Source organism: Anolis sagrei, chromosome 1 (genome assembly GCF_037176765.1).
Source record: "Anolis sagrei isolate rAnoSag1 chromosome 1, rAnoSag1.mat, whole genome shotgun sequence".
Classification (NCBI taxonomy): domain Eukaryota; kingdom Metazoa; phylum Chordata; class Lepidosauria; order Squamata; family Dactyloidae; genus Anolis; species Anolis sagrei.
Window position 1 is genome coordinate 288,316,710 of NC_090021.1, and position 25,480 is coordinate 288,342,189.

Below are 25,480 nucleotides of genomic sequence, written 5' to 3' on the forward strand. Positions count from 1 at the left end.
TGTCATGTTGGCACTAAATTGATGCCAGGAGGTAGAATTCATCTTCTCTCTCACTCTGTCCTCTATTCTTTGCTATTCCAAACTAGTTTTGCTTGAATTTATAGTAATCTGGGGATTTTTTAATTAACCACTGCTGGAAGTATATAACTGCTTTAAGGAGGAGGAGGAGGAGGAGGAGGAGAAGCAGGAGAAGCAGCAGCAGCAGCAGCAGCAGCAATACCAGGGTATGCTGAAGTGCGACCACAGATAGTCAAATCGTTGTTGTGCTAATGGAGAATAGGTGCAATAAGAAAATTGCTCATGCTGGAGTGTATCTGCGATCACTGTTTGTGCGAATGGCATGGAATAGCAGCTTCATGCAATAGTTTTTAGTGTTTATTTTAGTATAAAGTACCCTTGAGACCTAGAACTTCTAATTGCAATCAGCCAACTTTATCATAACTACAACAAGCGGTGCTTCTTCTCATGCTACTTCTGGAAGCCAGTGGGCCCTTCCTGTAAACCTTACTTCCTTCACAGTACTGTTGCATGTGACAATGGCAGTGACTGCCAGCCTCTAGAACTCTTGGGGGCAGTGGATGTCAAAGCCAAGGGTTGGAGAAATGAGGTCTTTTCTCTCAGTGGATGTTGCTGCCATAACAGTGGAAACCAAGCTCTAGAATTCTCTCTCTACAAAGCAGTGGTTCCCAACCTTTGGTCCTCCAGGTATTTTGGATTTCAACTCCCAGAAATCCCAGCCATTTTACCAGCTGTTAGGAATTGTGGGAGTTGAAGTCCAAAACACCTGGAGGACCAAAGGTTGGGAACTACTGCTATAAAGACTAATTGGTTCTCTCTGTGGTCTCCTTCAGGCAGCAGGTAAAGGAGATTTTGTTTCATCATCAGGAAATTGGGAAAGCACTTTGACTAATGGGTTGCATTGTTGGTACTAATATTTTAATGGTTGTGTTTTAAAACAGATGTTAATTATATTGATAGTTTGTTTATATTCCAGCTTTTGAATGTATTTGGGGGTGAGAGATTGTATCTCTGTTTTAATTAAACTGACCTGAGCCCTAGGACCAGGGAAAAGCAAACATAACTTGACCACTCCAATCCCACCCTGCAATTCCCTACTGAGCTTATGCACAGCAAACAGGGGGAAAAAATCTGTTGTCACTGTGAGGCAAATGGCTTCCTTGTAGCTTATGGCTCTGTTCTTTCTCAATTATTCTAGCAAATAAAATGAGTGGCATGGAAAACATGATGTTCAAAGTCCTCCCTCCATAACCTAGATAGTTTCTTTTGCTTAGAGATGCAACAGAATTAAGGAAAAAGAATCAGAAGGTGACAGAATGGGCTCTAACAATTCATATCGCAAATGGTTGGCACCATTTTAATGCTCCATTAAATGAAGAATGTGGTCAAATACACAAGCACATGCATACAATTACACCAGAGAGAAATGTTTTAGCCCAGCCTTCTCCCTGCTCTATTTGACAACTTTTAGGGAAGGTGTGTATGTTGGTCTTTACAAGGAACTATTCAAAGTAGTAATTCCTCACCAGTTAAATGAGAAGAGCAAGTCTTCTCAAAAATGAAGGAAAAGGGATGGAGGCATTTGCTCCTCCAAAACAATGTTTCTTGTCCCCTATAACCAGTCTAGACTATAACCAGTCTAGTTATATTGTTCACAAGATCCCACATTTACAGGTCTTTCTAGAAGATGACAGCATGGTCCACCACATTTAGTTCTTAGTTTTGTATCTGCTTTCAAGTTGGCTACAACTTATAAATATCCCTAACAGATTAATTTAGTGGAGATATGCCATTGCTTTTCTCTAAGGCTGAGAGGGTGTGACTTGCCCAAAATCATTCAAAGGGTTTCCATGGCCAGACAGGTATTCAAACCCTCTCTGAAACCTACTTCAGTGCTTAAACCACTATGCTATACTGGTGCTTGGAATCCCTGGACATGGGTCACAATCGCCTCTCTGGTTCTGGGATCTTGTCACATCCATCCACTTGTAGTTATTTAGAATCTTAGGCTCATTCCATGGCACATAATATTTTTCCACTTGAACTGTTATGTCTGCATTCTTTGAAATGCCTTTTTTTGTAATTTGGCAAGAAGCTAGAACTCTGGCTGAGAATTCAAAACACCTCTTCCTAAATTGCAAACTTCAAAATTTCATAGAACGAAATCTTGGCAGTTAAGACGGAATCATAGTGCTATAATTTGTAGAATGAAAGAGCTTAAAGTCTTTGTGCTCATTTCACATTTGGTATCCTACAGCAGCATTCCCTGTCCCAATGACCTTACAGTTTCTACCAGCTCTACCAGCATGACTTATGGGCAAGTATCATAGGATTTATATTCTAAAACATCCGGAGGACATTGGGGAGGAGGCTATTCTATAATGCAGCCTGCAGGACAGCAATCAACCTCCATTCCCAGCCTCATTGTTCATTGTCATCTGGTCGCCTTCCCATTTAGTAATGTAGGGCTGACCCCTGGTGTTCATGGGTACCAATGTGTTGAGACCAATGAAGACCTGCTTTGAAGATCTTGGGAGTGCCCTGCCATGCATCAGCAAGGCACAGCACCTGGACAAATACCATGACTTACAAACCACTGGGTGTGTCCACAAGCTGTTCTTTGCTGCTGGGGTAAGCTTTTAGTGATCATTAGGTGATAATATCTTCAGTAAGGTGTCATGTCAGATACTGAACAGAAACATTGCTGCCTTTGATCTACAGAAGATAGAAATGACAAGCTTGCACACTCTGTGTCTTTGTAGTTTCACAAAGATAAATGCAATGTACTTATTCTTGATGCAACCTGGATCTATCTCACCCCATTCCTTTTCTTTATTTATATCTTTATTTTCCTTATTCCTGAAATCAGGGAAGGAAACGTCTATGGACTGCATGTAACCCAAACCCATTTTATGGTCTTTGGTGCCCACCAAACAGCCACACAAGCTCTAGACCTCTTGCCCTTAAAATAAAAATATTCAGTTTGCTTTTCAGTGCACAAGCTCACAACTGTATTAAAACTGGCATAAAACACATTGATTTTGCTTCCATCACCTGCCCTAATTCCCAGCTTTCACCCAAAAATAGCTGTAAAATGGCCCAAAATGGAACAGGAAGTGACATCATATCACGGTGGCAAAAAAAAAAAAAAAGCCAATGGGATTTTGTCCTGCATAAATAGTATAGTGTCTAGTTCCAGGGAAGTCATGCTCCCACTCTATTCTGCCTTGGTCAAACCACACCTGGAATCATACTGTGTCCAATTGTGGGCACTGCAATTGAAGGGAGTTGTTGACAAGCTGGAATATGTCTAGAGAAGGGTGACTACAATGATCAAGGGTTGGAGAACAAGCCCTTGTGGCTTAAAGAGCTGCAGAAGAGAAGTCTGAGAGGAGACGTGATGGTCATGTGTAAATATGTAAGGGAAAGTCATAGGGAGACATAAAAAACATAAGGGTAGCTTTTCCCATGTCTGGTGGTCATGTCCAATAGTACCACAATTTTGGAGAGGTATAGTCGTGGAAACAAATAACATGCTCACCAATATGGTCAAGAAAAGACAATTACATCCTAGATTTGATGTATTTCCTTTACATCCCAGAGTTTCCGACTCTCTCAATTGGTGTGTTATTTGCATGACCCTGCCCACTACCTCTCCCTTAACCCTATCCTACCCCTTCCTAAGGCACACAGCAAAAAGAGAGGAATTGATCAGCAACTGAATATACTGGAGGGGTTTTGAGGGACTGACCCAACATGATGAATATTGTAGTTCACCTTGCATCAAGACAGACCACTGTGACTCCCACCAACAATGGACTTCGACTACATTTGGCACACAAGAACCCCCATGGCCAACAAAAAATACTGGAGAGGTTTAGGAGGAATTCACCTTGATTTATAGGAATTGTAGGTACTGGGATATGTAGTTCACCTGCAGTCAAAGAGCACTCTGAACCCTACCAACAAAGGACCTGGAACTAAATTGGCACACAGAACCCCCATGGCCAACAAAAAATACTGGAGGTCTTTGGAGAGATTTCTAGGACTTGTAGTTCATCTACATCCAGAGAGCATTGTGAACCCAAAAGCTTATTGATCTGGACCAAACTTGGCATGCATACATGATATGCTCAAATTTGTTTACTGGAGGGGTTTGGGTTTTGAGAGTTGTAGTTTTCCTACAACCAGAGAAACTGTGACCCCCAACAACGAGGAACCTGAATCTAACATGGCACACAGAACCCCCATGACCAACTGAATATACTGGAGGGGTTTGAAGGGAACTGACCTTCATTTCTGGAAGTTGTAGTTCACTTACACCTAGAGACACTGTGACCACCACCGACACCCGGAGATATTGTGACCACCACCGACAATAGACCGGGACCAAACTTGGCACACAGAACCACCATGACCAATTGAACATACTGTAGGGATTTGAGGGGACTGACACACAATGTGGAAGTTATAGTTAACCCTCTAGCTAGAGGACCCTGACAGTGCTGCATCTACAGCAAACTTGCCCAACATGACAAATGAAATACTGATGGAGTTTCAGCCAGTTAAACTGGCATGATGTGGGTGGTAGTTCAACCACAATGTTATGCATTTTGAATTTTTTTTAAAAAAAACACTTTTCCAAATAATCTTGGCAACACCAGGTACCCAAGCTAGTAAACAAATAAAATGAAAAACTGACTAGGGATGGAAACTCGTGGCTGGATTTTATGATGCCACAGAAACTAGTATGGGATAACAAATGGAAAGACATAAATCAGGAAGCACTAGATTCAAATGTGTGTTAAGCCAGGAAACTATTTTAAAACTTTATGTATCACGTGTGTGCAAATGCTCTCTCTTTCATGAAAATTTGTATTATAATCCTAACAAGGACTTTGTGTAAAAGTTTTTCTAACTAATTTAAGTTTTGGTCATGGCACAAGACTGCTTTAGCACAACTGTTTTACTAGCAACCTGTCCAGCCTTTCAAAATCAGATGTCTGAATTCTATTTGTATGGGAATTTAGACCAGTATAAGGGAATGGAGAAAGGGAAGAACTAAACTTTTTAAGATACTAGCTGCAGCCTTTATCTGCTTGCATGCAGTCCATTGGAGCATAGAGAATTTATGTAGCTGAGATCTGCCTGAAGTTTAGTAATGGAGAGATAATAGGTCATTAAGTGAAATCAATCTTAGGTACTAGTGAACACATCTAAAGCCAGTTCTTCTTTCCTGGCTGAACAGATACATAAATAAATAATAAACAAGGCCTACTTTAGCCATTGAAACCAATGAGTGGTAGAATGATTCTGCTGGAAAGGAACGAGGAGATGTTGATTTTTTCTCCCACTGCACAGCCCCAGCACCCCAAAGTCTACATCGGATGGACAGGAAGCCTCTCAAGTTAGCTTTCAGTTGTTGGCAAGTAGGAAAGAAAATTCTGTCTTGCTAGCAATAAGTTACAAGCATGATAGTGAATTAAAGTCAACCGAATCAAAGGCTGTGGTAAATTGTGGTGTGTTGCTGATCTATACAAATTCACTCAAAAGTAGGGCCCCTTCTACATTGCTATATAATCCAGATTATCAAAGCAGATAATATACATTATTTGCTTTGAACTGGATTATAGGAGCCTACACTGCCATATAATCCAGTTCAAACAGATGATCTGGATTTTATATGGCAGTGTAGATGGGACCTATATCTTATTGAATTCAGTGTGGTTTGCTCATGAGTAAATAAAATGGCATTGTGGCCTTAGGCAGTTATTACCTAGTCTTAAGAAATCCACATTATCAGCTTTGAACTGGATTATCTGAGCCCCTTCTACACTGCCAGATAATCCATGTTATCTGCTTTGAAGTGGATTATTTTAGGGCCTATCCAGGCAAGCCTTATATCCCAGGATTCAATCTTAGGTTTTCTGCTTTAAACTGGATCTAATAATAATAATAATAATAATAATAATAATAATAATAATAAACTTTATTTCTATCTCGCCATATCTCCCAAAGGGACTCACTGCCATATGAGTCCGCACTGCCAGATAATCTGGGATAAACAGAAAATCTGGGATCAGATCCTGGGATATAGGGCCTGTCTGGAAGGGTCCTTAGTCTACACTGCCATATAATCCAGTCCAAAGCAGATAATGTAGATTTTATACAGCTGTGTAGAAAGGGCCTCAGTCTTTTTCTCTAAAATAGAAGAATACTGTCCAACTATACTAAGTTATCCCAAAAGAATGTATGTGGTCCATTTGCAGAGGAGACAGAAAATTATATTTGAGTGCTGTTACTATGTCTTTTCCTTGAGTGATGAAAGGAAAGCTATTAATTTTCATCCATACTTTTGAAACATCTTGCATAGGCTAACTAACAGGCTATCAGTGGCAAACACTTCACTGCAGACAGATATGAAATAATGGTAATGACACAAGATATTATGAACAAAGTGGAACAATTTACAAGCACTACAATCAGAAAGAGGGGGAAAATCAGTTCTTGTTCAGAAATAGAAACTTAGAATGTATCAGCTGCAAAAATGTAATCAAGATCTTGCCATTATTGGTAGAGTAATGATAAAATAAATTAGTTCTTCGCTTCCACAAGACACCAAACCTTTCCTACACAGCTGCTGTCCACGCCGTTGTACCACAGGAAATTAATGATCCCCTGCAAACTCCAATCAATCACATATGCATAGGAACACTACCCCAGGCTTCAACTGGTGGGGGTGTGTGAACAAAAATAATTTAATAGGGAGAGAGAAAGTAATTCAGATTCAAAGATCTCTGCCAGCATGAATTTCAGAAGAGATGGTTTTTGTACTTATTGACCTCCGTGTTTGCAGGGCAGTGAACCTGCTCCCAATTTTAGTATCAACTTCAAAGGGTCTAAGAGGGCAAGTCTACACTGGTTGCCCAAGCTAGAGAAAGCCCAGACCACCAGTCTCCATTTATGCCTGGATAAAACCTGTAGCAACTGTGGTGGCCATCACATGCAATCAAACCCACCATGGTGCTGCATTGGCATCCACATAGTCCCACGGGACTGTCATCTTGTTTTCTGTGTCACCAATACTCTCTGCCAGCTACAGAGCTCCATGACAGTGTCTAGCAGTTATCTGTTGTGACTATGATATCATAACATGTTACTCCAGCTCCACTGCCTGCCAGTTTGCTACCGGGCACAATTCAAAGTGCTGGCTTTGGCCTATAAAGCCCTAAGCAGCCCTGGCCCAATTAACCTGTACATCTCCCCCTATGAACCACCGCAAAGATTAAGATCCTCTGAGGAGACTTTGCTCTCCGTCTTACCATTGTCACAGGCGCAACTGGCGGGGATGAGAGAGAGAGGGCCTTCTCGGTGATTCCCCCCCCCCCCCCCCCGGCTATGGAACTCCCTTCCTGGTGAGATCAGATCGGCCCCCTCCCTCTTATCCTTCAGAAGGATGGCAAAAACTTAGCTGTGGGACCAAGCTTTCGGCACAGTGCAATAAGCAGTGATAGGAAACCTTACCAGGCCAATTAGATTAGACACAGATGATCAAGACAGTTTTAAACAGTGTATTTTAATGTTGAGATAAATGTTTTAATGTTTATGTATGCATATAATGAGTTCATTTCCCTGCATGTTTACCATATATATGCTGTGCTCTGCCTTTAATCCCTTTCAGGGTGAGAAAGGAGAAATATAAATGTTTTAAATAAATAAATAAATAAATAAATAAATAAATAACAGGGCATCCGCATGACCAGCAAGGAGGGGCTAGATTAAGCTCCCCCTTTTTCTGGTAGTGTGGATGCTCCATTCTGACATCACAGGCATGATAACTCGCATGAAGCTGTGTGGCTGACAGGGAATGGCGGCATTGACATGAGGCCCAGTTATCCCCTTCCCCTGTGCTGCTCACTGGAGAGACAAGGGATCTCACCAAATGTAGGGAGAGAAGTGTCTTCTCCCTGCTTCTCTCCGCTGCCCGAAGTCCCCCAGAGCCTATTACATGTCACAGGGCTACTTCCAGTGGGACTCTGCGGTACTCCATGCTGCAGAGTTGCAGCAGCAGAACCCAGAGGAGTCAGGTCTACAGCCGGCTCCTCATAGAAAAAAGCCAGAGGAGTTGAAGAGGAAGCAGGGGCAGATTGGGAAACATTGTGGGAAGGAATACTACAAGCCCCAATGGTGGGGAACACAGCGTGATAGTTCCTTCTGCTGCTTCACGATTTCCCTTGCTGTCCCCTGCTTTACAAATGGCCATCTGGTTAGGTTCAGGGTGATGGCATGGTGTCTGTCTGGACAGAGTATCAGGATGAATAAGACCCAATTCAGCTGTCCAGACTGCTGTGAAGTTCCAGGACACCATGGAGTTTCTAGCAAAGTCAGATTAAAGCAGGAAAACCCATGATACTCACTGGAAGTTAGCATATGTCATGGAGAGGGGACAGCCAGTGTTGGTTTAGAGATGAGTCTACTTTTCTTTGTCTATGTAGACTGCCCCTGAGATTAAGAATTTCCCAAAGCTTAACAAAGTTTAGTTTAGGTTCAAACTAAAACCCACACCTGATTCACCACCATAGTGGAAACTTTGACAATTTCATCAGTCCAGAATACACATATTTTATTTATACTTATGGGCGGTATCTCTTTGGTGCATGTAGTTGACCTACAGGTCTACTCAAATGCTGATAAAGTCCATAACAGCCACTTTCTCTGTAAAACTAGTAAAGTGACAAGAAACAGCTTGAGAAGCAATTATACGTAGAGTAACACAGGTATTGTGCCCTTTTTTCTTCCTCCTCTCATCCTCTGAAAATGTGCCTCTCTTCCATAATGAGTGTTAGGTTTCTATGGATGCAAGAGACTATAGTAAAAGGAATGCTTCCTCTCTCTCTGAATTCTCCTTCACCCTCAGAAACCTTCTTGAGAATTTTTGAAACACTTATTCAACTAACAAAAAGAATTAATTGACAGCTCCGTTCCAAACAGTTGGAACACTGAATTGTCTGCAAGTTGATTGGCCACTAGCCATCTTAGCTCTCTAGGACTGCTATTTCTAGGCAGATAAAGGGTGTTAGTATTTTAGGAACAGCAGTCTCCATTTCCCATGTCATGGGTTCAAAGCTCAAAGTGAACTTATTTTGGTTAATTCTCAGGAGCATGAGTTTTTTGTGCCAGGAGAGACTTCTAGTGTGTGAGAGAATTGGCTGTCTGCAAGGACATTGCCCAGGGGATGCCTGAATGTATTTGATGTTTTACCATCCTTATGGGAGGCTTCTCTCATGTCCTTGCATGGAGAGTTGGAGCTGACAGAGGGAGCTCACCCACACTCTTCCTGGATTCGAACCTCCGACCTGTCAGTCTTCAATCCTGCTGACATAAGGGTTTAACCCACTGCGCCACCAGGGGCTCCTAGGGGCATGAGTGGCATGCAAGCAGAGAACCATTTGCAGCCTTACCTGCCCATTTTTGCAGGGCCACCTGCCAATATAATATCTCTCCAAGGCTGCATGTGGAGGATGTGCCCCATTTTTCCAAGTAGAATAATGTTCCCAAAAGCAAAATTACAGTTAGAACCAAGGTTTCACTTTTCATTTGCCCTCTTTCAAAGGATGCCCACCAGATGTTGTTGGACTGCTGCCTTCACTATTAACTGGGTTGACTTAGGCCAATTACAGTTATACTCCAACAACATCTGGAGTATAACTGTATTTGAAAGAGAAATGGGATGATGGTGTCACCAGCTCTGCTTCACCCCCAAAAAGTGGGACAAGAGCAGAGTATGGTAGAGAGTGAGCCCAACAAGGAGGGCTCTAAAGTCTATACCTCCTGAAATGACCCACTCCACCGTTTTCTCCCTTCTCTGTTTGATTCCTTGTCTAGCAATAAATCTTAGGATCTTTTCCATCTTTAAAGTGTGTACTCCAGACATTGTGTTGCCTGATGAGCTCATCAAATGGCACCCCTGCCCCAACTCAAGGTGCTGAAATTTCTACCTGAAACTGCCAACTGGAATTGGAGATAGAACTTGTGCGCCAGTTGCACCCGTACCTTGGGAAGTCAGACTTGGCCACGGTGGTCCACGCTCTCGTTACATCCAGGATAGACTACTGCAATGCAGTCTACATTGGGTTGACTTTGAAGACTGATTGGAAGCTTCAAATAGTCCAACGAGAGGCAGCCAGGTTAATAACTGGGGCAGCATACAGGAAGCACACAACTCTCATGTTACACCAGCTCCACTGGCTGACAGTTTGCTACCGGGCACAATTCAGAGTGCTGGCTTTGGCCTATAAAGCCCTAAACGCATCTCCCCCATGAACCACCATGGAGATTAAGATCCTCCAAGGAGGCACTGCTCTCCGTCCTGCCATTGTCACAGGTGCGATTGGTGGGGATGAGAGTGTGGGCCTTCTTGGTGATTGCGCCCTGGCTATGGATCTCCCTTCCTGGTGAGATCAGATTGACCCCCTCCCTCCTGTCCTTAAGAAGGACGGTAAACACTTGGCTGTGGGATAGGAAAAATTACCAGGCCAATTAGATTAGATGCAGATAATCAGGACGGTTTTAAAAAGTGTATTTTAATATTGAGGCAAATGTTTTTAAATGTTTATATATTCATATAATGAATTTTTGTCCGGGCATTGAATGCATGCCATATATATGCTGTACGGAATATAAACGTTTTAAATAAATAAATAATAATGATAAAATAAAATCTTACTTCTACAATGGAGAAGCCTCCCACAAGGATGGTAAAACATCAAAATATCCGGGTGCAGATGGCCAATTTCCCAAGTCACTCCTGACACGAAAAAAGGGTTAATAAACATGCCATCTGCCTGATATTCTTGGCCTATATAATCCAGCAATAGTCAATGGAAGGTTTTGGAGATTGCAGTACAACTACAAACAACAATCCACATTTCTCACTCTCGCTTCAGCCTTACTCAGCACAGCCTTACTTTGCTTTCCATTGGAATCTACATTCAGACAAGATTTAATTTGCCATAGTTTTGACATAATTCTGTTGGTTTGTTCTGTAAACATGATTTTGGGGGGAAAGGATCACACCAACAGAAATAAATCTGTAAATGATTTGCTTTCCAGTCATAATATGCATTCCGAAATCATGAATCTGGAGACAGAGACTTAAAAGCACTGCTTTGTGGAAGGAGATAATGGTTGCTGTAGGGTTTAGGATTTAGTTTTCTTGGGGTGATCTTTCCCCCAAATTTTGTGTTTACAGTAGAAATCAACAGGATAATCCCAAAACTATGGTGAAACAATCTTGTCAGCGATATTGACTTCATATCTGGGCTTTGCAATACAGCAGGGAGGATTGTTAAAGTAAAATATCTAAGGCATAGCATCTAAACCAGAACTGCACCAGTGTATGCTAACTCAGAAGGAAGCCTTATTTATTTCAATAGGGCTTATTTACAGGAAAATGGACACAGGATTGCAGTCCTATAACATTTGATTGGCTATTGCCCAGAATCTGACTAATCTCACTTCTCTAAATTCCATCTTCTCCAGCTAGTATGAAATCATAATCTAATATACCCTGAGAGTACCAGGTTGGGGAATACTGAACTAATCCTTCTGAGTAAGCAGCAACATTTTGGCAGGGTAGGAGCATGATAAATTCTTGAAGGCAGATGTTTGGCTCAAACAGCCTTTTTGCTCACTGCTGTTCAGAACGGGGACCAAGATTCATCATTCTGTTAGGAAAATACAGGCTTTCACATTGGCAATCAGTATTTCTAGATGTTGGACTACCAAACAACATTTCTGTGTTTTTTATATTAGAGGAAGTACTCTTACATCGTGTCTCCGTATTGGCTATGGGACATGGGCCAAGTTAATTTTAAATTTCCATTTTTCAATATTTGCAGTATCATGCCTGTGATCTTCTCCCATAGGGTAATATGTGTCCTTGGATCCTTGAAGCTATCTCTTGTTCACTTGAAAAGATTAACTAATTAGATTTTGCCGCTCCCATGTTTGTACTGAGACATAAGAGGCAACCTAAAAGCAGCCCTGGATGACAGCCATTCCATTTTGCAGGCAAAGTGAAGAAAATAACAGGATTCAAAAAAGCCAGGAACAAATTTTCTTATTGTGTTCAGGGGTTTGTTTTTCAGGGTTCCTGAGAATTGTATTTTCTGCCTTGCCTTTGCTATTCTCTTGTGACAGTAGGTTTCTCCAAAAAAAAAAAAAAAAGAAATCTAGAAAGCCATGCATCCTTTAGATAAGGTGTTCTCAAATTTTGTTACTCCAGGTATTTTGAACTCCAACTCCCATAGGTCCCAGACACCTTCATCTATGGCAGTGGTTCCCAACCTGTGGTCCATGGACCACCAGTGGTCTGCAAGAACTAAAATATGGTCCGTGGCCTCACTGTTACTACACCATTGCAATGAAAGTGACTGATCTCGCAAAACCCTCCTATAGTGCTGAGGCAATGGGGCTGTCTGGAGGGGAGAGGCTTTTTTTTTTTGGTCATGTCAGGAGCAACTTGCGCTTCTGGTGTGAGAGAACTGGCCATCTGCAAAGACGTTGCCCAGGGGACGCCTGGATGATTTGATGTTTTTATCATCCTTGTGGGAGGCTTCTCTCATGTCTCTACATGAGGAGCTGGAACTGATAAAGGGAGCTCATCTGCCTCTCCCCAGATTCGAACCTGCTACCTGTCGGTCTTCAGTCCTGCCGGCACAGGGGTTTAACCCTCTGCGTCACCGGGGGCTCATAGGGGAGAGGCTGACTCATAGGGGAGAGGGGAGAGGCTGACTACCTATGAAAGGTGCAAGAACAAGCCTCCTAACCACCGTGTCTCCTCCTCCTCCCTCCATTTCATATGGCTTCTGGAAGCAGGGTCACCTTGGTGTCTTCATTTTTAGGCCTGTTCCTGAGGTTATTTGAGGTGCTGATTCAGAAAATTTCATTGGATAGACCACATCAGCTCTACATTATTAAATACAGTATGATTTTTGTGGGTGAGCAGATGGCAACTACTGGGTGGAATATGTTCTGTATCAGAAACTAGAGCTGATGTGGATTATCCAATGTGATTTTCTGAATCAGCACCCCAAATAACCAAACTGAATCTAAAGTTGTCCAAAAACTTACTCGTAACCCTTTTGGTACCAATATTGGAGAGTGGTCCCTGATCAAAGTGGTCCCTGGTTAAAAAAAAAAGGCTGGGAACCACTAATCTATAATGATTAATTATAGATTTAATTACTGAACTCCAAAACACCAGGAAGACCAAAGGGTGAAACTGCTGCTTTAGACTGGACATGGGGCCCATACTGTTTTAGTGTGAATGTACCTTGGGAAGTCTGACTTGGCCACGGTAGTCCACGCTCTTGTTACATCCCGTATAGACTACTGCAACGCTCTCTATGTGGGGTTGCCTTTGAAGACTGTCCGGAAGCTTCAACTGGTCCAATGGATGGCAGCCAGGTTGCTAACAGGAGCAGCTCTCAGGGAACATACAACCCCCCCTGCTGCGCCAGCTCCACTGGCTGCTGGTTTGCTACTGGGCACAATTCAAAGTGCTGGCTTTGGCCTATAAAGCCCTAAACAGTTCTGGCCCAACTTACCTGTCCAAACGCATCTCCCCTTACAAACCATCGAGGACTTTAAGATCATCTGGGGAGGCACTGCTCTCGGTCCCGCCTTTGTCACAAGTACATTTGGCAGGGACGAGAGACAGGGCCTTCTCAGTGGTGGCCCCTCAGCTATGGAACGCCTTCCCTGGGGAGATCAGGCTTCTTCACTCCTAACATTTCAGAAAAAACTCAAGACATGGCTATTCAAGCAAGCATTTGCAAATATTGAGTAACAGACATAGGAAACGGAACAACTACACGATAGGACTGGACAATGTTTTAATGATAATTTATTGAATTATGTTTTTATTGCTGTTGTTATGATTTTATTGATGTTAACATTTTTATATTGTACTTGTGTTTTTGTGGCATTGAATTTTGTCTGTAAACCACCTTGAGTTGCTGGAAGGCTGAGAGGGGTGTAATACAAATATAGTAAATAAATAAATAAATAAATAAGCAAACAAACAATGTGCTGGATATGCAGACAGCATATGACACTCAGATCCTGGAAACATGACTTTTTTTTTTTATCAAACAAGGATTTTCAGAATTTCTCAACCAGCACAGCTACTGGCCATGTTGGTTGTTGGATTCTTGCATTAAAAATAAAAGGGTTGGTTTGACTAAGCTATGAAGCCACTACATACCATACAAGATTTATTGGATGCAAACATGTCAGCCTAAATAAATAAGAATTCAAATAGATCATTGTTCCAGACACAATTGTGCTACACACATGCCAGTACCAACAGAGAAGTAAGTTAAACCTCTAAGGAGTACTCTTCAGTTCAGATCAGTTGTCAAAGTGCCCTGTCGGCCTTTCTCACTAGATTTGAATACCTAGCTCCCCTTGTCAAATATGCGGACAGACTTGCTAAGATAGAACTCAGTGAAATAGAGGACCAAAATTAGCAATGTTGTTTTAGGGAGGCACTCCTTACTTTGGAAACTCTGATCCTGATTGTTTTCTTCAAGGTTGGTAGAAATTTCTTTGAGGTCTGCTGAGTCTTGCAAATCTCGTCAGAAGGGATTTAAACTGTGTTACATGGAGGAGAGAAGTAGTATTTCAGAGGGCACTGTGGCACCAAATATTGAGAACAGTATGTTCAATGATACGAGGGAATTGGATCAATAGTAAAAGAACATGAGTGTGGGCAGGGAAAAAAAAGGAATCATTGGGGAGGATATCTCTGCATTAATGCACAGAGTAAGATAAGCCTGAACTCTTAACAGAAGATGATTCAATAGATGTGCCTCATGATTGAAATGTAACAATTGAAGACATAACTATTTCAAAGAAATAGACCAAACAGGAAAGTACATGAGCATTATATGTTAAAGATGTGTATAAAGCCATGTGAGATACATAATTTAGAATATGGAGAACATATTGAAATCATTTGAGTAAAAATTAAAGAGTAGAAAAACAATAGTGGCCTCACTGGGGCCATATAGGTGTAATGGGTTAAACCTTTGTGCTGCTGAACTGCTGACCTAAAGGTTGGCAGTTCAAATCTGCAGGATGGGGTGAGCTCCCGCTGTTAGCCATAGCTCCTGCCAACCTAGCACTTTGAAAACATGCAAATGTGAGTAGATAAATAGGTACCGCTTCAGTGGGGAAAGGCAAAAAAGCACTCCAAGCAGTCTTGCCAACCACATGGCAATGCAGGCTCCTCAGCTTGAAAATGGAGAAGAACACCTTCCCCAGAGTCAGAGATGAGTACTGGAAATGAAAGGAGAAGCCTTTGGCTTGTCTGTGTTTGTCTGCACTGAATGTTTGCCTATGTCTGCTGTAAATGCTGTAATCTGCTCTGAGTCCCTTAGAGAAGGGCAGAAAATAAATAAAGTGTATTATTATTATTATTATTATTATTATTATTATTATTAGGATGCATTATAGGTACTCCACACACACTAGAGCTTTGAATGATGCCTTCCTAAACAAAATGAATGATTACCATATTCATAAAGGAGTGATATAGTAACAATGGCAAATTTCAGCCATTTTGATATCTGTTAGAAGTTACACTCTGCCAACAATGTAAGAGCCAATAAATTTCTTACTAACCTTGTGAGCCAATACAGGTTAAAGTGAAGATACCACCTTGAGGACAGGACATAGACTGAAATCACGCTCATAATGAATGTTGAAAAGTTGATCAATTCAAAGAGAGTGGCTTGAAATGTGATTGGAAGAGAAGGGTCTGACCTTTCCCCAGTCATAAGTGTCGTGATAATCATATTTCAATTTGAAACCAAACTGGTGGAGACGGTTGTGTATTTTTGCATTTACTTAGTCACATTTAGTTTCACAAGTTTATTTTAGTGTACCCCATAATGGTAATACTTACATGGGTTTTTTTTATAAGGAGTATATGTGTGTGCATGTGTCTTTAAGTCACCCCTGTCAACATATCTTGACTTCATGAATTTTACAAAGTTATTTTTAAAGGCAATGAATACTCACAGATGGTTTTGCCAGTTCCATTTTCTGAAATAGTAGTTTGTGATAGCCTAAGGTTCCAAATAATGATTGGAGTGAGCTTGCTAACCTTGGAGTTTACCAAGCTTACTCCAGATCAAATAAAATATTGTGCCCTTTTCAGATATGTACATTATCTCAATAAAATTGGAAATGGATTGGAAGCACACAACAACAACAACAACAACAACAACAACAACAAAGTATTACTTATAGTATCTGAGTGATGTACCTCTGAAAGAACTTCATTCGTTTCTTCATATTCTCATGCACTAAATCAGGCATGGACAAAGTGGAATCCTCTAAACATTGTTAGATTGCAATTGCTAAAATTCTTCACCATTAATAATGTTGTCTGTTGAAGGCGTGCATCAAATTCTAGGGGTTTATTTGAAATGTACAATATATTAAAATCAGAATATAAGCCATCAAATATGCACGCTGCTTTGTTGACAAGATTTACAATCCACAGATGGAGACCCAAACATATCTGCAGCATGTCTTACAATCCTGGTAAAGAACAATGATTTGCTGAAGTTCATCCATTCAGCTGCAACACACAGTATTTTGAAAATTCAATTATCTTAATGTTACCCAAGCAGCAGCAATAACACTTGTGTGAGAGTATTGGTGTGTAGTGTATGTACCTTCAAGTTGTCTGCTGACTTATGGCAACCTTGTGCATTTCATAAGGTTTCCTATGTGGTCTTGCCAATTCCCTCCTCTGAAATATAACATTTCGCAGTTTTCATTGGCAGTCTCCCATCCAATTACTTACCAAGGGCCCTCTTTAACTTCCAAGATCAGATGGATCCGGTGCCTGTAGGGGCCTACTAATATTCAAGTCCTCTTCAGAACTTCCTGAACCTCTGAATATGTGGCCATATATTCAGTGCTCACTTCCAAAACAAAAGTTCCAGAACCTTGGACAGCTCTGGTGTCCAGCACTGGGAGACTCCCTTGCTTTTGGCTTCCTGGTGGATTAATTTCAGTAAACTGTTGGGTGATTTTAAGGCACACACACACAGAGTGACAGCTCCAGCTAGACCAGTGGTTCCCAATCTTTTTTTTTACCAGGATCCACTTGACCAGGGACCCCCTTTCCAACATTAGTACCAAAGGGGTTATTAATCAGTTTTTGGTCAACTTTAGATTTGGTTTGGTTATTTGGGGTCCTGATTCAGAAAACTGCATAGGATATTTATTTATTTATTTATTTTAAACATTTAAAATAAATGTTTTATAAATAGTTTTATTTGAGTCCCCTCTGAAGGGGACTCAGGGCGGAGCACAGCATATACACGGCAAACATTCAATGCTGGGACACAGATTCACATACAATACATAAACATTAAAAAACCTACAATACATAAATGCAGGACATGTGCCATCCAGGAGTCGCCATCTGTTCACCCACAGAAATCATATTTAATAAGCCTCAGCACTATAAGAAAGTTTGGTGAGATCGGTTGCTCTCATTGCAACAGTGTAGTAATGGTGAGGCCATGGACCATATTTTAGTTCTTGTGGACCACTGATGGTCCATGGACCACAGGTTGGGAACCACCAAGCTAGACTAATGACAGCTTCCATGTTTCTTCTCCTGCCTTCCTTCCTTCCCTTCCTCTCTCCCTTACCTATACAAAGAGGCATTTGTACAGATCTCTAAATCTATGTTTTCCTTCTGACAAAAACAAGCATGTTTCCATCCCCTGCTGCCATCACTTGATGTGACTTATTTTGCCCCATGTCCCTATTTCAAATACTAATTTGTGGTCATTTTGGGCCCTGACTTCATCACACTAGAGAATGAATCCACTTTAAATCCGGTTTCTGCCTCCTACAGCATTTTGGGATTTGTAGTTTAGTAAGGCCGTTAAGAGTTTCCTCCCTGAACTTTAAAGTGGATTCATTCTCTAGTGTAATGAGTAGGAAAGCCTATATGTAAAAACACAACCTGGAGTCATTTTTGCTTCATTGCCTTTCTCAACCTTTGGTCCTCCAGGTCAAGTGAGTTGGAACTCATCTCCCAGAATGCATGGCAGTTAGCCAAGATGGCTGGGGATTTTGGTAGTTGAGGTCCAAGTCCTAAACACCTGGAGGACCAGAGCTTGGGAACGACTGCCTTAGGGCCACACTTATATCTTGTAGATCTCTCTCTCTCTCTTTCATTTGTTTCAGGTTGTCTGCCTGTCTTCTAACTCCCAGATGTGTGGATGCGTTTAGTGAGTGAGAGAGAGAAGGAGGGAGGGAAAAGAGAGAGATAGAGAGAGAGAAAGAGAGAGAAGGAGGGAGAGAGATGGTTGTTTATAATATAACCCCCTGGCTCCTTACAGGCACTTCAATTGCTTCCATTTCCAGCGTCCCATCAGCACAAACACACACACACGCACAAAACATACAGGGCCATGGACTGCATCCCAGGCTCTCGTTTGCCCTTGGCTTCTCACCTCCTCTCCAGCAGCATCAGGAGCTGCAGTTCCTTCTTGTTCTTCATCTTCTTCTGCTGCTGCTTCTGTCGGATTGGCATCGCTTTCAGCGGCGGGGTCGGGTCCCCCTTCCGAAGCCATCCCTGGCCATCCCAGACCCGGCAGCCCACGCCTTGGGGTCAAAGAAGCAGCCCAAGGGACCCAAGGAAGTTCCTCCACCTCCGAGAGGGACGTGGGGCAAGCATCTCCTGGACTCTTCCTCGGGACTGCAGCTCGGGGTCTTTGGCGGTGCTGGGATCCACCCAGAGGACGCGCTGGGCTTCTCCAGATGCGGTGCAATCCGCAAACAATCCGGATCGAGCCCCCAAAAGCCAGATGCGGTCCCCTTGGGGCTGGGAAGGGGATCCTCCGCCTGTTTGGGAAATACTGCAGGAGGGGGGATCTAAAGGAGGGGCGCCGGGAGGGAGGCGATTCGGAGAGACCCTGGGGAGGGGTGGGCTTCTCCGGGGCCCCTTTGGCCAACGCTCGGACCCCTTTCTCCCGCCGCCTCTTCACCCCCCGGCCGCAGCCGCCTCTGTCAACAAAAGCCGCTGCCTCCGCGCCGTTGCAGTCCCCAACTCTCTGCAGTGGAATTAGTTAGCTGCCAACTTCGCGCTTCCCTTCCCTGCCTTCTTCCTATTTTTTTTCCTCTTGGAAGGAAGAGAGGACAGATCTACTTGGTTGTGTGCGTGGCTCTCTCCTGCTGCGGCTTCTTCTTGGGAACATGAGCAGGTTATTCGAGGGTATGTCCTGTGCCAGCCCAGCTCTGGCAGAGAGAAACCCAGAGGCTCTTCCCAGGGCCCTCCTAGGAATCCTCTTGCTTCAGAAGACACACCAGATCCCAGATATCCCGGATATTATTTTTTTTCTTGAGTCCTTGCATGTAGGAAAACTCCCGCTCTTGCTCTGCTCTGTCCAGGGACTCACTTGCTCTCCAAGATGATTTTGTTGTTGTTGGGAGCCTTCAAGTCCTTGGCGACATTTTTGACACCAGAAATTAGGCGATCTCTCGTTGTCCCAGTAGGATAGTCTTCCAGGATCAGTGTCCTGGCGGTGGGTCCGTAGGTGACTGTGGAGCCCTATTCTTGACCTGCATGTTCTCCCGCAGTGAGGGCATTGGTTTCCAGGTGGAAGGTGGTCCCGGCCGTTTCTCGCTTTTCACTCCATTCGTGCCTCTTCAAATTCTACAGCACTACTGGTCACAGCTGACCTCTTGCTGGAGTGCTCAAGGGCCAGGGATTCCCAGTTCTCAGTGTTTATGCCAGAGTTTTTAAGGTTGGCTTTGAGCCCATCTTTTCCTGCCCACCAACATTCCATTTTGCATTCTTGAGTTCAAAGTAGAGCAACTGTTTTGGGAGATGGTCAGGCATCCAGACAACGTGGCTAGTCCAGCAGAGTTGATGGTGGAGGACCATCACTTCAATGCTGTTGGTATTTGCTTCTTTCAGCACGCTGACATTTGTCTGCTTGTCTACCCAAGAGATTTGCAGGATTTTCTGGAGGCAGCACGGATGGAATCATTCCAGGTGTTGCATGTGATGTTTGTAGACAGTCCATGTTTCACAGGCATATAGCAAGGTTGGGTGCACAATTTATTTATTTATTTATTTACTGTATTTGTATACCACCTTTCTCAGCCAATCGGCGACTCAAGGCGGTTTCCAACAAATCAGTACATATAAAAGCATAATACAGATTAAAACATTAAACAATATAAAACACCACAAAAGCAATAAAAACAACATCATTAGTGTCTCATTATTATCAAGCATTGTCCAGTTCCATTGTCAAATCATTCGACAACAGCTTTATAAACAGGCACTTTGGTATCTCTACGGATGTCCCGGTCTTCAAACACTCTCTGCTTCATTTGTAAAAATGCTGCACTTGCAGAGCTCAGGCTCTGTTGTATTTCGGGGTCTATGTTGACTTTTGTGGAGAGGTGGCGGTCAAGGTAGCGGAAATGGTCAACATTTTCTTATGTTACACCATTAAGATGTATTTCTGGCATTGCAGAGGGATTGCCTGTTGACTGCTGGAAGAGCACTTTGGTTTTCTCAATGTTCAATAAGAGGCCGAGCTTCTCGTATGCTTCTGCGAAGGTGTTCAGAGTGGCTTATAGGTCTTCTTCTGAATGCACACATACTACATTGTCATTGGCATACTGGAGCTCTATAACAGATGTTGTTGTGACCTTGGTTTTGGTTTTCAGTCTGCTGAGGTTAAATAGCTTGCCATCTCTCTGACAGATGATTTCCACTCCGGTGGGAAGCTTCCTGTTAACAAGATGAAGTATCATAGTGATGGTTGGGAATATTATCACAAGGTTCTCTTATAATAAATAATAACAAAACTTTATTTATATACCACTCTATCTCCCTGGGGGGACTCAGGGCGGTTTCCAAGCAACAACATCAAAACATACAGAGTCACAACACACACAAAAAATAACAGTAACAGCAACATAAGCATGGAATTACTCAACAACACATAAATATTAAAAGAAAAAAATCCTGCCTGCTCTTCATGTCTGTTTGTTAGGGCATGGAAAAGTAATGGGTCAGGACAATTAAAAAGGCTGGGTCAAGACTGATACAAACTGAAATAAGATGGGATCAGCATTTAGGTACAGTACTGTAATAGGTAAGCGACAAAATCAGGGATGGGCTATTTCCAGGGGCCTGTTAGGAGAATGACCAGGGTAATATATAGGGGTAAAGTCATGACCGGACAGTGTCTGGCCTGAACCAGCACTGGTCACTCTCGAAGATTTGTTGAAACCACCAAGTCTTCAAATTCTTACAAAAAGAGGGGAAGGATGGGGCCTGTCTTATTTCCCTTGGAAGGTGTTCCAGAGGTGGGGGGCCTCTGGAAGATGATTTCCACTCTGGTGGGAAGCTTCCCATCAGCAAGATGAAGTATCATAGTGATGAAGGTGGAAAATAAGGTTGGGGCATTAACACATCCCTGTTTAGGGATGTATAAGGTGCACCTCCCTCCTGTCCTTTAGAAGAAAACTCAAGACTTGGTTGTGGGACCAAGCATTTGGTCATTGAATAGCAGCAAGTAAGAATAAGACGTAAGCAATTCGAAGTGACAATGAACTGACCTGGACTTTTATTTTAACTGGCGTGTTTTTAACAACTGTTTATTTAATGTTTGGTTTTAATGAATTTGTTGAATGTTTTTAGGATTGTGATGGCACCGAAAGGTGCTTGCTGTGAGGCTGCCCTGAGTCCCCCCTCGGGGATGAGAAGGCCGGGGTACAGGTGTACAAAATAAATAAATAAATAGGTGGCAGGACAGATGAAAAAGGTTGATAACGGGACAGATTTTTTTAAAAAAAGAATGGTACAAAATAGCCACATAAATTAATGGCTAGAATCCCATTGGCCATTAGAATACAATCAGTTCCTGTGTGTCTATAGAAATATCCCCTTGTAATTGCTGGTGGCTTTGATGTCAGGGATGCGATGAATTATCTCTGGGCTTTATTCCAGATGTTAAAGAAGCTATCCAAAGTGTTGAAATGCTTTGGGGGATAGATTTCAGTATCTGAGATAGGATCTTAAAAGACACACCACACCATGGCAGGGAGCCCACTGACTGCCATTCTCTCTTTCTTTCTACCCCACAATATCACTGTGCGTTGGTTTTTTTTTTTGGGGGGGGGGTACTTATTTCTTGTCTTTTTGGTCCATAAAAAATAAAATAAAATAAAATAATAAATTAATAAAGATAAAAAGCATATATTTTTATTTCAGCAAAGCATTTGACAAGGTCTTACGTTATATCATTGTGTTACATCACATCTTCAGTTTAGTGTTGTGGCATTCCAGAGAATTTCTATCAAGCAAGATGAACTTCAATTCCTGGCAAATTTCAAACAGTAACTGCTGTGGCAACAATCACTTTTTATATTACCACAGCTAAATGCATACATAGCCCTTTATGATAAAAAAAGTCAATTTTCTAGTCAAATCAATACAACTGTATTGACTCAATGTTACATGACTGCCCTCCATTACTCAAATTAAACTTTCATTGGAATAGCTCAACTAATGATAGTGTGGTGGATGGGCAACAAGATACTTCCATCTTGTACTTTGTCTATAACAGTGGTTCCCAACCTTTTTTTTTTTTGACCAAGGACTAATTTGACCTGGGACAAGTTGACCAGGGACCACTTGAACAGAGACCGCTTTGACTAGGGACCAATTTGTCCAGGGACCACTCTCCAATATTAGTACCCCCCTCGGGGATGAGAAGGCCGGGGTACAGGTGTACAAAATAAATAAATAAATAGGTGGCAGGACAGATGACCAGGGACCACTTGAACAGAGACCGCTTTGACTAGGGACCAATTTGTCCAGGGACCACTCTCCAATATTAGTACCCCCCTCGGGGATGAGAAGGCCGGGGTACAGGTGTACAAAATAAATAAATAAATCAGTTTTTGGTTAGCTTTATATTTGGTTTGGTTATTTGGGGACTTGATTCAGAAAACTGCATTGGATAAACCACATCAGCTCTAGTTTCTGATACAGAACATATGTCATCCAGTAATTGCCATCTGCTTGCCCACAGAAAACCATAATTAATAATTTAGAGCTGATGTGGTAGTAGTAGTCTTTCGTGGGTAGTCAGCCTCTCCCCTCTCAACATCTCCATTGCTTCTGCACTATAAGAGGGTTTCATGAGACCAGTTGCTCTCATTGCCATGTGGTTTTGAGGCAACAGTATAGTAATGGTTCATTTTTGCAGGCCACTGGTGTTCCACGGACCACAGGTTGGGAACCAGTGGTCTATAAGTATACCTTGTCATTTTTTTAAAAAAAAGCTCAGCTTCATTTGCATGAGTCTAGTACCAAGTCTTCGAGTCTTGTAATATTGTACTATTGCATATGCAATATTACAAATTACACATGTCATCTTGGTTCTAATATGAAAGTAACATTAAAACATTCCTTAATGCAATAAGAATCATGAGAAAACAAATGGAATAGCTCTTTAATAGAAAAGGTTAAAGTATCTAATCACGTTTTATTTTATAGTTAACAACTAAATGAAAATTGGCTTTAGAATCACAAAGGACACAAAGCTGTTCTAAAACAAACATTCGCTTTCAAAGTCAATGGTAAGAAGTAATTTTGGAATTCCATCAACAGAATTCCCTGGCATTGGCTGCCTAGGACACCTCTCTCTCCCCATAAGCTTTTCTTCCTATTCTAACACACATTAATTATGTATTTCATGCTAAATATGTGATAAATGCTTCACATGCAGGCATCTCCTACTCGGCTGCCCATTGCTAATTTTACATCTGAAGAGCTTAACATCAGAGGCAGGCAGTTTTTCACATGGGCAGCAACTCAGGATATGGAATTACATTTGGTGAAGCCAGTGTGGACTGTTATCAGCTACAGCTATTTTAAGACCATAGCTGACAACTTAAAAAGGGAAAATCATTCAATTTGTGATTACAAGACTTCCTGAGAGAGCTTCTCTACATTTTTCACTTTAGTTGATGGGAAGATGATCAAAGGGTAGTGTGTCCTATGCTGAGATTGAACGTAGCCACCAAAGTACTTTAATCTTGCCTTTTACCTGTCAAGAGTGACTTACTAAAAGCGCCTTCTTCCACACTAAGATTTTGCAGGTTCTGTTGCCTCAGATTTGCAGGGGAATTTGTGGATGAGAGCCTAAACAAGAAAGATCCTTTTATTGAATTATGTCCCCTTTGCTTAGCAGGGTCATCATTAAATCGCCTGGTTCTAGCAGAGTATATTGCTATATGAGCACAGCCTATCTGCTCTACACAGAAGTAATACTGCTGGTATAATAATAATAATACTCCTGATCTCAGAATCGTCTTAAAAAACAATGTGGATAGTCAATGTTGCAATCCCAGGAGACAGCAGGACTGAAGAGAAACAACTGGAAAAGCTGACACAATATGACGATTTAAAGATCGAACTGCAAAGACTCTGGCACAAACCTGTAAAGGTGGTCCCAGTGGTGATTGGCATACTGGGTGCAGTGCCTAAAAACCTTGGCCTGCACTTAAACACAATTGGCATTGACAAAATTACCAACTGCCAGCTGCAGAAGGCCACCTTACTGGGATCGGCATGCATTATTCGCCGATACATCACACAGTCCTAGACACTTGGGAAGCGTCCGACATATGATCCAATACAACAGCCAGCAGAGTGATCTTGTCTACTGTGGACTCATCTTGTTGTGTTTCAAATAATAATAATAATAATAATAATAATAATAATAATAATATCTTGCCTATCTTCATGACAGCATCTTCCCTTGCGAACTTGCATGATCTCTAAGATCTTCTGGGGAGGCTCTTCTCTCACTCCCAACCCTGTCTCAGGTACGGTTGGTGGGGTTGAGAGAGAGGGCCTTCTCAGTGGTGGCCTCCTGACTCTGGAACTCCCTCCCCAGGGAGATTAGGCTAACACCCACCCTGTCCATCTTCCACAAAGACCTAAAGACATGGATGTTCCACTGTTCTTTTGACTAGACAATTCCCCAGATAGTTTGGCCCCAGTTAAGACCTAAAATCTTACCATTGCACTTTACTATTGTTCTGTACCCAAAGTTATAATGTTCTATCTTACATTGCCCTCTTATGTCTACTGTTGCCATGTGACTTAGGCACTTTATCCATCGGCCCTATCCTCACAATTGATTTGCACCAGCCCGCACACTCGTCCCCAGAAATGGATAGAAACACAGTGATAACACCCTGCCATAAACATAGATTTACTCTGGCAACCCCAAATAGATTCTAATAATGTCACCCACAGTATCAGGAATAAAGGTATTTGTTCATTTTCTAATGTCTTCAGTGAGGGCTTCTGCCATCACTTGTC

At 42.1% G+C, this 25,480-nt stretch overlaps 1 protein-coding gene across 2 annotated transcripts in view; it reads right to left on the minus strand.

Moving 5' to 3' along the window:
* The window catches only part of LOC132766358 (transmembrane protein 151B-like), a 34,603-nt gene extending 15,485 nt beyond the window's left edge, over positions 1 to 19,118 (minus strand). For both annotated transcript variants that reach the window (XM_060760771.2, XM_060760767.2), the window contains exon 1: positions 18,573 to 19,118. In XM_060760771.2, coding sequence (XP_060616754.2) covers positions 18,573 to 18,692 — 120 coding nt within the window. In that variant the 5' untranslated portion in view covers positions 18,693 to 19,118. The remainder of the gene's footprint in view (positions 1 to 18,572) is intronic.
* Between the last annotated feature and the right edge of the window lie 6,362 nt (positions 19,119 to 25,480).